The 14,274-nt window shown below is 43.5% G+C and overlaps 1 protein-coding gene across 40 annotated transcripts in view; it reads right to left on the bottom strand.

Annotated features, from left to right (window-relative positions):
• The window catches only part of MAGI1 (membrane associated guanylate kinase, WW and PDZ domain containing 1), a 688,074-nt gene that overhangs the window by 9,888 nt on the left and 663,912 nt on the right, over nucleotides 1–14,274 (bottom strand). For 14 of the 40 annotated variants that reach the window (XM_008260898.5, XM_070050627.2, XM_008260889.5 and 11 more), the window contains 5 exons: nucleotides 12,640–12,933; nucleotides 9,516–9,719; nucleotides 3,428–3,521; nucleotides 3,251–3,314; nucleotides 2,201–2,344 (listed from right to left, as the gene is read on the bottom strand). In XM_008260898.5, coding sequence (XP_008259120.3) covers nucleotides 2,201–2,344; nucleotides 3,251–3,314; nucleotides 3,428–3,521; nucleotides 9,516–9,719; nucleotides 12,640–12,933 — 800 coding nt within the window. The remainder of the gene's footprint in view (nucleotides 1–2,200; nucleotides 2,345–3,250; nucleotides 3,315–3,427; nucleotides 3,522–9,515; nucleotides 9,720–12,639; nucleotides 12,934–14,274) is intronic. The other 26 variants (XM_070050628.2, XM_002713296.6, XM_051852228.3 and 23 more) reach the window with 7 other exon arrangements.

The following is a 14,274-nucleotide window of genomic DNA, read 5'->3' as shown; positions in this document are numbered from 1 at the left end:
TCAGCTGTATGTCTTTTTGATGTAAGGGAACCATGTTCTAAGACAGGGTGAACAGTGACACTGTGAAAAATCAATTCGGTCTTCATCTAGTTTCCCGCCCTGCAACTCCTAGAATCCTTGGAATCTTCAAAGTTCCAGTGTCTTTCTGAATGCTAATGTGCCAAGCCCCTGGGTGGCTTCAGGACATGGTTTAGAACTCTCAGTCCCGGCCGGCGCCGCGGCTCACTAGGCTAATCCTCCGCCTAGCGGCGCCGGCACACCAGGTTCTAGTCCCGGTTGGGGCGCCAGCAGCCCTCTGCTGTGGCCAGGGAGTACAGTGGAGGATGGCCCAGGTGCTTGGGCCCTGCACCCCATGGGAGACCAGGAAAAGCACCTGGCTCCTGCCATTGGATCAGCGCGGTGCATCAGCCGCAGCGCGCCGGCCGCGGCGGCCATTGGAGGGTGAACCAACGGCAAAAGGAAGACCTTTCTCTCTGTCTCTCTCTCACTGTCCACTCTGCCTGTCAAAAAAAAAAAAAAAAAAAAAAAACAACCAAAAAACAAAACAAAACAAAAAAACCTCTCAGTCCCACATCCAACCTCCAGGGAGAGGTGAGGGGCTAAAGGCTAAGTTGATCACCAATGGCCAATCATTTAATTAATCATTTCTAAACAATGAAGCCTTCAAAAGTAAACTAAGAAGGACAGGGTTACAGAGAGTGTCTGCAGAGTTGCACATGTGAAGTTTCTCGGCATTTGGGTCAATGGATAATTTGCCACTTGAGATGCTCGCCTCCCATACAGCAGAGCCTGGTTTGAGTCCTGCCTACTCCTCTTCTGATCCAGCTTTCTGGAAGTCTGCATCCTGAGAAGCAGCAGGAGAGGGCTCAAGCACTTGAGTGTTTGACACCAATGTGGGAGACCTGGATTGAGTCACGCATTCCTAGCTTTGGACTGGCCCAGTCCTGGCTAATGTGGGCATTTGGTAAGTGTACCAGCAAACGGGAGATCTCTTTTCAACTCACACACACACTCTCTCTCTGCCTCAATGCCTTTCAAATAAAATGAAAATAAATAAACATTAAAAAAATTTCAGTCTGGTGCTGGTGCTGTGGCATAGCATTCCATATGGATGTTGGTTCAAGTCCCGGCTGCTCATTCCAATCCAGCTCCCTGCTAATGTGCCTGGGAAAGCAGCAGAAGATGGCCCAAGTCCTTGGCCCCCATACCCTCAAAGACGACCCATAGGAAGAAGCTCCTGGCTTCTGGCTTCAGATTGGCCCAGCTCTGGCTCTTGTGGACACTTGGGGAGTGAACCAACGGATGGAAGATTTCTCCACCTACCCCCATCTCTCGCTCTTTCTTTCTCTCTCTGTAATTCTGACTTTCAAATAAATAAATAAATCTTTAAAAGCAAAAAAAATCAGTCTGAAGAAGCTTAAAAATTAAAATTGCACCTGAAGTACAAGTACAGCATTAAGCATTCACAATTACTCAGTATTTTTTCTCTTGGGGCACTAATTTTATTCACTTGGGTCCCTCCTGACCTAGCTGTCTTGATTCCTTTTAGTTGGTCGCCAATGGCTTCCACGTGTAGGTGACTTACCTATAATGAGTATATAATTCATCTTCTCCCAATCATCTCATCTGCCCAGGAGACTGACACACTCATCCACAGTAACATGTATCAGACAGAGCACAGTAACTTTTGGCATTTGTGTAATTAAAATTTGCAGCTTTGATTACTTCCAAGCAACCCTGAATATTAACACCATGGAGTCACTGGCCCTGTGCTAAGAGCCAACTCATTCTCTCTCAGGCTAGACTGAGGCAGCTGGAAGAAAACGGAGCTCCTGGTCCAGAATATTCTAGGCCATGTGGCTTCCTGCTCTGTGAGCATCCTGGGATATCCAGGAATTGTGAAACGCTTGCCTCATGGGAGTACGCACAGGGACTATGGAAATGGGATTCAGAACATATCGACTTTAATATGTTTTAAGTTGTTTGGATCCTTCGTTTAATCCCAAAGAGTTTAAAGGAATCACTGAACGTCAGGAGCTGCAACTATGTTTTAGGGAGAAATACAGGACATGGTGGCAGTTAAGAATCTTGAAAGCTGCAGAAAATAATTCCCATGACTGTAAGCCTTGTGGCCATGTTTGTCCACAGGTCCCTGCAGGAGATCTGTTGACATCGACTCCAGACTCCAACCCCTACTTACCCTCATCTTGCCACACCTTTCAGCAGGACCGTCCTCTGCTAAGCGCAGAACATACAGGTCCATGTTATACTCCCGGCCCCCTCGAAGACTAAAGCCAAACCCTTTGGCTCCTCTTTCCAGTTCCACAGTGTAAAAATCTTGCTCCTGTTTAAAGAAATTAAATTCAGTCATTCTGGGAGAACACCCACATCTCTTCCAAAGCATTCCCTATTACGTTGACTTGGTAAAAAGGTATAATCTCTGTTCCCTCCATGGTGCTTCTTAATTGCCTATTAATCTTAGTCATTCATCTCAGAAGGTGGAGAGCAAGAATTTGAAAACATGAGCATGCCTACACGGACACATGGATTCATTACAACACATATGTATTAAGATGTAATCATTGGGGGTGCTATATGCATTTGGGGCAGGAAGACTCCAAGGCATGGTAAAGTCTCACTGGCTGCAGGAAGTTCAATGCCCCTGACCCATACCAGATAAAGGCGAGCAGTGCCCATGTAGATACCAACTACCTCTACACATATAGGGAGGAGTTCCTGTATTGGTAAAAGAGAATGGCAGACAGATCACTGAACGCTCCCAGGGTAGCTAGCAAAACAGGAACCTGTTGAACTTTACATCACCCCATGCTTCTCAATTTTGTTCCACCTGCTCTTACACGCACACTCTTATTTTAGGGTGTTGCGTGAAATTCACAAGCCTGAGAAACCCCTTATCAGAAAGACATTTTCTTGGCAGAAATATATTTATGAAAAGCATGAGTAGATATTAGCAGTTTTACTCTTGCTTTGATTGTCAATCCTTGGAGTGGCTCTTCATTTTGTAATTTTTTTTCCCTCAAAAAGGATATTTAGGAATGTTTTTCAAAGCTAGTAAAATAAACATTTCCTAGACAACGAAATGAGAGCATGTATTTAGTAACTCACCTCCCCAGAGGTTATTTACTTTACATTAAGGACACCTTTTACAAAACAACTTGTAAAAACACCTTCAGGAAGTTAGAAGGAAATGTGCTAAGTATGCAGAGATAAAAGGGGAGACAGCTCTCACCTGTGTTGCCTGGGGTGCTTTGAACTCAAACTGAGATTCCTGCTTTGGTTTGGTGGTATTCCTGCTGAGGAGAGAGAAATGGATGGGGAAAACTGAGAGCAAGGCAAGGGCATGGTTGGTCACGCTGGGGACCACATCTCCCCTTTCAACCAGAAGGAAACCAAAGCCACAGCTGACCTTGTCTCCTGGGCCCCTTGCTGGGAAGGGGTGTGCGTGGTGGTGATGGTGGCGATCTTCTCCGCGTTGGTCAGCAAGGTGGCATTTGACGACTCTGCAGGGACAGCGAGAACACACAGCAATGAAGACCCTGAATTAGACCTGGCCCAACTGGGAGGCGTGCAGAAGCCCTGCATCGGAACAGCAAGTCTGACTTCCCTAGCCCCATGTCAAATGACTGGACTCCAATTTCTAAACCGTCAGGAGCTTAAAACATGAACCATTCTAAATGTGGTGTGCTGGGCTGTGTATACTTCAAGGATCCCAACCAGACTTCGCCCAAAATGAAATGAAGTGTTTGCTAAATAAAGAATACGCTGCTGCTTTAAGATCATGGCCAAGGTAGGTGTCTCTCCCTCCTCCCTTGCCACTGAAAATTGGCAGCCCCATCAAAACACTACACCACCCTAGACTTATTTTCCAGAATTCCTCTGCTAATGTTTCCTGCAATTTATCAGCAGCATTTAGTGAGTCTGCTGGATGTCCTCATGCAGATATTCAGATCGGAAGTGTGCTAACGTCTTGTTAAGCACACACACAATATCCACTTTCTTCCCTGCTACTTTTAATGAAGCACAGATGAAAATATGGAACTCCTGACAGATCTCATCTAATATCACTCATGAAAGATTAATTTTAAAACTCGCATTCGTTAGAACCACAGTTTGTAAATACCAGCTGTATAAATCATAAAGCCACCTTCAAGTAATGAATAGGATTAGATTCCTATGTAAATGGACTTTCTTTTCCACTAATCACAGTCCTAAGCAACGTCATTAATCTCTACAAGCTTGGCGGTACAGAATCTGAAAACCCTCGCGAGTGTAACTACAGACGGCATCCCAATAGAAAAGACAGAACAAGTGTCTCTGTGCGTCTGTGCTTTACTCTGCTTTTACTATGCCCAAATGCCTTGTGACCCTCCAAGGAGGGGAGGCAGTGCTTAGCACTGGGACACAGTGGAGCATAATGGTTATGAGGTCAGATTCTGGAGTCAGTCTGTCTGACTTTGTGCCCTAGGTCCTTGCAATTTACTGTCTGGGACTTCAGCAAAGTGATTTGAACTTTTGCAGCCTCAGCTATCTCCACAGTACCTGGGGGACAACAGAATTATCAAAACACACTGATGCAAAGATTACCAAGAGGAATATGGTTGGGATAGTGCGTGGCACACAAAAACTGCTCAAAACATGACCGGCACATATTTGGTAGCTTGTCCTGATGATTGTGATTATAACATTACAAGCACAATATAAGTACGCTTTTGTGACTGCTGTCTTAACAAAATTCTTTCCTGAGCCTTGGAAGGGGTATCACTCCCAGTTAAGGGGCAGCTAGCCAGCAGGACCCAAATGATGATCCTGGGTGATATTTCATAGAGCCTGCCTGCCCACCCTGTCAGGAATCAGACCGAGGGCACAACATGTCAATGTGACTCTCCAGAACTCTGATTCACACGGGGATTAGACTTTTAACAAACTTCACTGAAACTATGCTATGGACTCTCTGGACAAGACTCTATGGACAAGATCATTTGGGTCATGGAGAAATCAGAGTAAGTCAAAAAGAATGTTTCCTTATGAAGCCATCATAATGAGTGGACAGTGCAATGGTTTTCCTTTTAAAGTTCTCGTGTCTTGCTGGCAGCCAGTTTCTAGTCACATCAGATCCCATTCTTGAAAATTACTCTGTTTCTGCTGATTCATGATTTGATGAGATAAAAAACAAATTCCTTTACTCATTTTCCTTCTATTGCTCGTTTGCTCCTTATTCCATTTATAGTGACATGAAATTTTTTTCTGGGTTGAAGCTTAACTTTGAGTATTTTTAAAATGAACATTTCCTATGCAAATATCTGAAGTTGCTGAATTGTCCTCATTTTGTTATTTTTATCTAAACAGCTACCATTTTTTGATCATTTTATAATGATCAGTGCCAAACAAGCCCTGTCCAAAGTTCATTATCATATATATTGCTTCATTTCAGGTACAATTATGGCTCCACTCCACAGGTAGAGACACTGAGGCATAGAAAGACAGATAACAGGCCGAAGGTCACCCAAGAACAAGTAGAATTAGTCCCAGAGCCTGTCTGACAGCTAACTTTTATTCTGTGTACCTGGGAATTCTGTATAAGTAATATTTCTTTTCCAACAGATAGATAGCCCCAAGGTCACTAAGCAGTATCGAAGATTGATTAAAATACAAACTACCCCTCTCTGACTGCTAGATGGGCATTCTTCAGAGCACCAAAATAATATCCAGCATACCTTAAATGTCAAAGATGCTTTTATAACATCAGTAAAATTCTAAGTATTTTTAACGAACCTAAAATCTTCACTTGGAATTAAACCATCCTGCTTTTCGATGCTCTTTAGCTTTGAAAATACAGAGACACAACCCAGTATCAAAGAGTTCTATCCCAAAGCAGATTTTGCCCTGTATCACAGAACAAACAACAAAGAATGGCCTGAAACAAGAGGATGAATCTCCCTGCCCCCCAGCAGCACAGTCCATTAGGAAGGGTGTCAATATGTTTGACTTTTAAAACCCCGAGGCAAGATGGACAGATTGGATATTTTCATGACAAATTCCAGAAGGTACCCTCTGTCCTTTATGAAGCAACTGTACAACTTTACACCTACTGCAGCTCTCCCACAGGCATGGAAATGTGTATCCAACTTTCCCTAGTAGTCAGGTGTCAAGAGAGCACATCCTTGGCTCGCAGGGCACTGTCACCACCTGTTCTCAATCAGGGCCCTTGCTCTTGCGACAGGAGTTTCTGTCTTGAATTTCAGCCTGTCTCCCAGACAATTGATCACAATTCTAATTTTGTTCTCCTGCTGTATCCTTAGCCACTGCCCCCTCCTTAAAGAATCAACAACAAAAAGCCAAGCAAATCAACAAAGGATGTGATCATTCTTTTCATGTATATTTCAATGCACAAACATACATGTAATAAATATCTGAGGGAAAATTTGAATCCTTATAAATATTTGAAGAGTTCTGGGAGAGTTTTTACCATTCTATGCGTTTGTCAAAGAAACAGCAATTGTTGCCAAGTTTCTCCTCCTATACAAGCAAACACTCTGAACCAGAATGTGCAAATTGAAGATTGCGACTTAAATAATACATTTTTAAGCTCATAAATATTTTAATTATCTTGAACTTGATTCAGCCTGATTGGTTCCATGTTAGCCTGGCTCACTCTGGTGCTGTTCTGATTTAAGACTCACCTCACCCAGCACACACAGGGCATTTCTATACAAAGTCGAGTGTGATCTGATATGGTCAATTTCAAGTTCAGATTCAGTCAGTTCCACTTGTCTCTGGGACTTTCTGTACTGCTATTATATTTTTTATATCCCTTGTCTGTACCTCATGGGAGAAAAGGTTCTGGCCACACCCTACCTCCCACCTTGGCCCCAAAGACAGTAAAAACAGAGGGGTGAGGACTCCCCTGAGCACGGCCTGTCCCAGATCTGCTGGAAGCTGGCCTTCTAATAGCACAATAACGCCAAGCAAATGGGAGCCATATTTTGGAGCTTTTGTTGAAGAGGCAAAAGAGAAACAGGAGAAGTAGAGTGAAGAAATCAAAGACTGACTTGAGTGAAGAAAAAAAAGAGGCAACTGTTGACAAGAAAAAAAAAAAAAAGAATTAGGCAGCATGGACTAAAGAAGTGGATTCAGAGGAACATTTCCAAGCACTGCCCATGCAAGCAGGCCCCTTCTTGAAGTGCTGCCTGGGGTTTCCAAGAGCAGTGCACCTGACACAGTGGAGTTCTAAGACCTCAGAAACCCGCCTAAGAACTTTAGCCTCCTTGTCGGTATCATGAAACAAATCATCTTCGAGTGACCCGATGAAGTAAATATTATAATCAATGTTTGAAAGGAAACAGGAAGTCCCTAATGCAGAGATCACCTCCCTCTCATCCTACAAGCAAACACATCCAACAAATCTTCAGAATGGAAGCGGATTCAGCAAGATTTTCCCTCCACCAATCTAACTCCTCTGCCTCGACTCCAATTTCCAAGATGGCAATTCTCAGCTCCTTTTAAAATATGTGCAACCCATGTCCACCCTTTGCCAGACCTGATTCCCTTTACCGGCCATCTGACAGTTATAAAGTGACTGGTGGAGAGTTTAATTTTCACAACAACCATCTCCTGAAAAAGTCTGAATGAGATCACAACCACAGCAGACCATGTGTTGCCTTAAAAAAAAAAAATCACTCCTTCACTTTATTACACCTACTTCATGTTCACTTTGTCCTAACCAAGGCAGCACACGAGATGCCTACCTGAATTTTATATTTTTAAGTACTAGAGGTTAAAAAAATATGCCCGTTTTCCAACTGGTGTTCAAGTTTTCATAAATATTTTCCATCATACCTGATTAAGTCAAATGTAATGTGTGTGTGTGCGCGTGTGCACGTGTGCGCGCACGAGCGCTTCAGTATAAGCTGCTTTTGCATATTCATGTCTCTCCCGATTTCAAGCTCCTGACTAGAACAGACCCAGTTCTTCTGACTTTGTTTTTGAAGTCTCTCCATGGCACATAGAAAAAATGTATCTAAATTTACAGAGTAAATGTGGCGCTCTCAACCAGTTCTTGCTTTATTTTTCTGATTTCCTTCATTTGTTCCATTAGGAATCTATAGTCTCTCATCTTGCAATTGCTTCTGTACAGGGTAATAACTTTCCGGAGTGGTGAGTTGGTGGAAGGGCCCCAGAACACACCATAAGTTCCTATCCACAACTTAGCAGGAGGAGGGAGAAGCAGACCACCATTCAAGAATATGCATTTTCCCTTCACCACCAGTGTGCTATTTTTGACAAAGTTTTTTGTTCTTGAAATCAACAACTTTCAAATATTTATTCTGAAAGTAAATTCCTGGAAAGTCCTGATTAGACCACTCAATTTTGAACTATAAGGCTCATTTTCTTAAAACTAATATACAAAATTATTCATTTGCTGAATAACTTTCACTGATCTTCTCCTTCTACAGATCCTCAGCATAGACTTTTTATCACAGTATCCATATAAACCACATTTTCCTCTTGAGGAAATCATACTTTGAGAATTTTATTTTATAATATCTATAGCAAGAATGAAAAAAAGTGAACACTTTGGGACGAGTATTACTTTTCTCCCGAGGACAAAGTCATCTTAATATGAAGGTCAACATTCAGGGCTTAATTCTTCAAGGAATCAATACTTATAGCTTCATTTTTATTAGATTTGAATAAGAGGATGAATATTGCTATTTTGTGCTGCATAACATTTCTATGGGAAAAGATGTGGTCTGACCAACTGGATGTTATTGGCACCCACTGCAGATGAAGCCAAATGTTCCCTGGGAGGTAGAATTCCACAAATGCAAAAGAACCCCAAGTCTGAATTAACCACTCAAGCAAAAGAGCACCTACCTGGATTAACAGACAAAATGTATTGAAAATATATATATTTAATTCTTTCTCTATACATTTGGAACAAATCAAGTAGGCATAAACCCTAAGACGCTCCTATTAAATACAAACTATTATAATTCATTCATTCAGAAAAAAGAAAAAAAAACATAATATTGGCTCTGCCTTGCCATTAACTAGGTTTTGTGATGTCATCATATTATATAGCTCAATTTTAGCTTATTGTTTAAAAAAATCCATATCTGATTTCTAGAGAGAACATCAAGTGATATTTCCTACCTGCACTGAAACTATTCTATTGAACATCAAAACCAAAATAAATGGGAGAGAGCTGAAGAATTTATGCAACTTTGGCATCCGCAGTAAGTAAGGGTCATGGGACTAGAGGATTAATTAAATAAGAAGGTGAGCTATAGTTTAGTAACAATGGTTCATGTTTGTTTGATGGGTATGTTTAGTGAGGAGTGGGTAGAGCTGCTTCTATGTCAACACTATCCAATTACATTAACACTAATGAGAGAGAGACCTGGAGAGACACACACACAAAGAGAAAGGGAAGAAGCGGGGGGGAGAGAGAGGGAGAGGGGGAGGGATAAAAGGTAGGCTTTAGTATACTTTACCATCCCCAGGAATGATGCGAAGGGTAACCGTGTTTCCTGCTTCCTTGATTAGGTTGACAATGTCTGAATGGGATTTGTTGGTGATGGAACATCCATTTACTGCCAAGATCCGGTCTCCTACTTTCAGCTTGCCACAGCGGTCAGCGGGGCTCCCCTCAATAATCCGACCTATTTTGTGAGGCATAGCCACACATGCATTGCCTGCTTTGATATCGAGTTTTAATTGTTTTTAAAGTTACGTGGGAATATAGTGAAGGGAGGAGAAAAAGGGTTGAAAAGGGAAAGAGAAGGTTAAGTGTTAATTAATTAAAGCATTAAGCAAATGTTATTCAAAGGAGAGCTCGGCGCCCATGGTCCGAACATTGGCGAACTCCTGGCTAATAAGGAGTGCGTCCCCGAAACCAGACATCACGGCTGCAGTCTTTCCTGATTCAACATGGACGGAAAACCCCAGCTTCTCTCTTCACAGCAATTACAAAATTTGGGAAATCTGGCAACTTCGGAAATTCTCTCAAGAGCCCCTAAATAACTCAGCGCCAGCTTATTTTGGGACTGCCAATGTGAAACCCAGAGGGAGGCTGGCTGCCTTCACTCATTGTGTGTTCCCATCACTTCATTTTTGCCAGCTGTTGTGCAAGCTTCTGCCAATGTTTAGTTCTTTTTCCCTTTAGAAAAACAATCCCTGGTTCTGTGGTGAGGCATGAGAGTCGGCTAGCACAGAAAATTCCATCTGCGAACACCTGATGGGCAAACACTGGCACTTGGTACCTTCTCTCCAAAGCTTTAGGCAAAGGGCATCATGACAACAGATGCACCAAGAGAACACCTAACGTTGAACCTCACTTTTCCTTTCAGGATCTTTGCTCAATCAGCCCATCCTGGGTGCTTCCAAGGTAGGGCTGGATTGGCTCTCATCACCTCTGAAATCTTGCTCCTGCCTCGCAAAGATAACCTTAAGGGAAGATGAAAATCAAGTACCTGATTCACAGTAAGGTTCGAATAATTCCCCAACCCTTTCCCTCTCATGATCGTCCTTTTCATCACCAGTTACCATATGCCCACATTAAGAAAAACCAGGAAAAGGGCATCTGAAGAGGAAGGCTGATTGTGTGAGCACTCTGAGGCACTCAATGCTATTGTTAACTTCTAGAGAGTGGTGGGCAACTGGCTCTGCAGCCTGGCGTTAAGTTTCTAGCTGACCATACACTGAGTTTGAAAGCTGTTCATGCAGGTTCACTTATTTTGAGAATTTGCCAATCTGGGGGACCATGAAATCAGTTACGCAGTTGAGCCACCTTTTGGAAAGGAAAATAAAATTAACATGGAAGACCTAGAATCTAAATAGGTTCTTCCACCTTGAGGGTAAGTCTAGACCTTGAGGGTAAGCTGTATAGGAAAATACACTTTAATTCCTTAGAATTTCTGCAAACTGGCCTGACTTTGCGTCACTGGATATGATGTCAAGGTCAAAGCATTTTTAAAAAGAAAACTTGGAATTCAGCAGGTAGAGGTAGTGGAAAGCTGCCATACTCAAGTTCAAGGGCTTGATTAAGTTTAGCTCATCCCCAAGCGCAACTGGCAAGACAAAGGTAGCAAGCAGCAGATACAAGGCAAGCTCTGCATAGCTCAGAAGTCTCATGCAAGGTATTAGGGCAAGTAAGTTTAATTTGTTTGTTGTAAGAGCCAAAGGAAAACAATCAAAGACCAAATTGTGAGTGAAAACATCCAATATTCATTATGTAACCCACAGCTTGACACTTGACATATTTGCCATCTCTTTTTAGAAGGTAAAACTAAGAATTCTGAAATAACTGAGAACATCACAGGGTTCAGGAGATCAATCAAATGATAGATCTGAAGAAATAAACTGATGATTTCTTCTCCCCTGCTCGCTTTCTCTTTCTTTTTAAAGCAAGCAGACAACTCTCCAAACTTCATTGAAAAACAAAACCAAAACCCTCCTAGCCATCAATGTCAGGTCATCCATCCACAACATGCTGCGATGACTTTATTAATGGAGTTCACAGAAGCACTGTTAGTAAGGGGATTTGTTACTGCAGCCACACATGCATACACCTGGCTGAGTCACTGTCCCCTACCCAAATAAAACTTAGGGACAAGACAGCTGTAGCAGGAAGCAATGTACCTTGGTTGCTTAATGGAGGTGAAGTTGAGTTCTAAGGGGTCAGATTTCTAAAGGGACAGAGGACCTTGCTGATATTAGCCCACAAGTGACCTAGGCCAACAGTCATCAGAGGCCATACTGGGACAGAGCTGTGGCAACTGTCAAAGTCCGTATGCCCTTCCCCTTCTACTATCAAATTCCAAGCCAATTAACAAATTAGCCTGGGAGATGACAGATGACTTTCTAACTAACAGGGAGGGTGAGTCATTTTTTGAAGTGTGCAGCCATAATTCGTGCTAGTGGGAAATGTGTTCACAGGTGACCAGCTTCCGGAATTATCTGGGCTCTTATGTGTCTTTGCTACTGCAACCAGCAGAGTATGAACCTTCTACTGGTAACACTGTTTCGCCACACTTGGCTGAAGTACCCAACATCCAGATGAGATAAGAAAATCAAACCACTCTGAAGTCAGATTTTTAACTATTCTTCATCAAGTAAAAGTAAACAGAGTATTTAAAATAAAAACAGATAGCAGGGTATCTCATGCAGCACTTTTACTTCTACTTTTCCTAGGCATTTTATAAGCATCTGAGTCTTTTATAAACTCTTAAGGCCTTCTGAGGCCATTGCTATTCATGCCATCACATCTAAGACCTTTCAAAAGTCTTCTTCCAGCAAAAATTTGGGTCTCCACTGACAAGGAGCTGCTGTTCAAATTCTATGCAAATCTCATGAATGTTTGGGGCTGTGTGTTGTGTGTGATCTTTCAGTAAAGTAGCTGAAAATAGTTTTTAAAAATGTTTCCAACCTTCAGAAGGCAAAAGAGCTACCAAACAAATTCCATCCCCAATTACGACTTTAATTACCCAAAGCGAAAAGCATTAAAGCATTTGTGCTAATCAGAGTTTGGCCGACTGACTTTCCCTTTGGAGAGAACACACCACCCCCCCCACCCCCGCGTGGTAGGAAGCCCTGGGGGAAATCATCGTGAGCACTCACCGAAGGTCGTGCCTGCTTCGGGCCTGCTCACCGAGGACACGATGACGAAGCCGAAGCCCTCGTTCTCGCCTCGCCTGATCTCCACGTCGTAGGGCTGCACCACGGTGCTCACCACGCCGCTGCCCCCGCCCCCGCCGCTGCCGATGCCGCTGGTGCTGCCGCTGCCTGAGCTCACCGTGTTGAGCGAGTTCTGGCTGCCCTGCGGGGTGCGCTTCTCCTCCGTCAGCGAGGCGGGCTGGTTGCTACTGTGATGAGATGAGGCTGGCGAGGGCACCTCATTTTCTGTTTTGGGGACTGTTAGAGAGAGATGCGTGTCTCAGTCTACCTGGCATCCCCACGCGAAGGAAGGTGGCAACTGGCCTCACAGACCTGAGACGCAAGGGACTGAAAACAGGAGCTCCTGACAAATACTAACCTTTCAGTACCCACTGAGCCCCAGGAAACCCCAAAGACCAGTCCCAAATCATGTGTCCTTGAAAACATGCTAGGTGTCAACAGCCACACTGGGACTCCAGTCTGCGGCCACATCAGCTCTCAAGTTATTTCCACATGGCACAAAGGAAACTGGATACCAAAAGCAGGTGCGGGCTGCACCAACGCTAACCACCATCCTTGTCCGAGGCACAGCCACACCTGCTCAGGCATGTTGTCATCACCTCCAGTCTCCTTGGTGCTCAGCTTCCTCTTTTCCACCAAGCCAGGGTCCTTAAGCTGCCCGAGCCCTTGTGGATACCCTATGGGGGATCTGTGACACCTGTGAGGGGCGTACATGGCTTCTCTCCCTAGCCTCCAGATGTCAAGATCTACTCTGGATACCAAACAGGGTACCTCAGCCTCCTCCTGAATTCAGTTACCACCGCTGGCTTATCCTGCTAAAAAGCCAAAACATTAAACAGTAGCAACCTCACCAAAATCAAAATCTGTGTCATGTCCAGATTTGGGATAAAACTGTCTTTATTCCCCAATGCTGCTTTCATAGATTAAAAAAAAAAAAAGGAATGACGAGTTCTTTCACAATTTTTGTATTCATTTAGTTTTATTTGGAAGGTAGAGAGGAAGAGATCTTCTATCTGCTTGTTCAATCCACGAATGCCTGTAACATGTGGGGCCGGCCAGCCTGATGGCAGGAGCCTAGACTACTATCTGGGTCCTGCAAATGGGTGGCAGGCACCCAACCACTTAAGCCATCAGCTGCTTCCTCCCAAGAAGTGTATTCATAGGCAGCTGGAATTGGAGGCGGAGCCTAGCCTGAAACCAGGAACTTATGGTGGGATGCAGGTGTTCAAAGCAACAGCTTCACTGCTAGGCAAAACACCTGCCCCAGGTTGTTTTAATTAGATAAAACTATCGGTAAGGTTTACCATTTTAGCCAACTTGAAGTGCCCCCTTCAGTGGCGTAACTACATCCTTGCTTTGTCCAGCCTTTATCACTGTCACCCTCCAGGACTTTGTCCCCTTCTATGATTTCGCCACCTCACTGAAGTGGAGTTACACAGTACTTGTCCCTTTTATGAAAAGCTGATTTCATTTAACATATCCCCTCTTTATAGATTTAACATGCCTTTTACAGTATTAAAATACGAGGTATTGGGGGCCGGCGCTGTGGTGTAGTAGGCTAAGCCTCCACCTGCATCC

Source organism: Oryctolagus cuniculus, chromosome 10, assembly GCF_051225735.1.
Source record: "Oryctolagus cuniculus isolate XC-2025 breed Fujian yellow rabbit chromosome 10, ASM5122573v1, whole genome shotgun sequence".
NCBI lineage: Eukaryota > Metazoa > Chordata > Mammalia > Lagomorpha > Leporidae > Oryctolagus > Oryctolagus cuniculus.
Note: the sequence above shows the minus strand (reverse complement) of the source record. Positions and strands in the feature narration are given on the sequence as shown.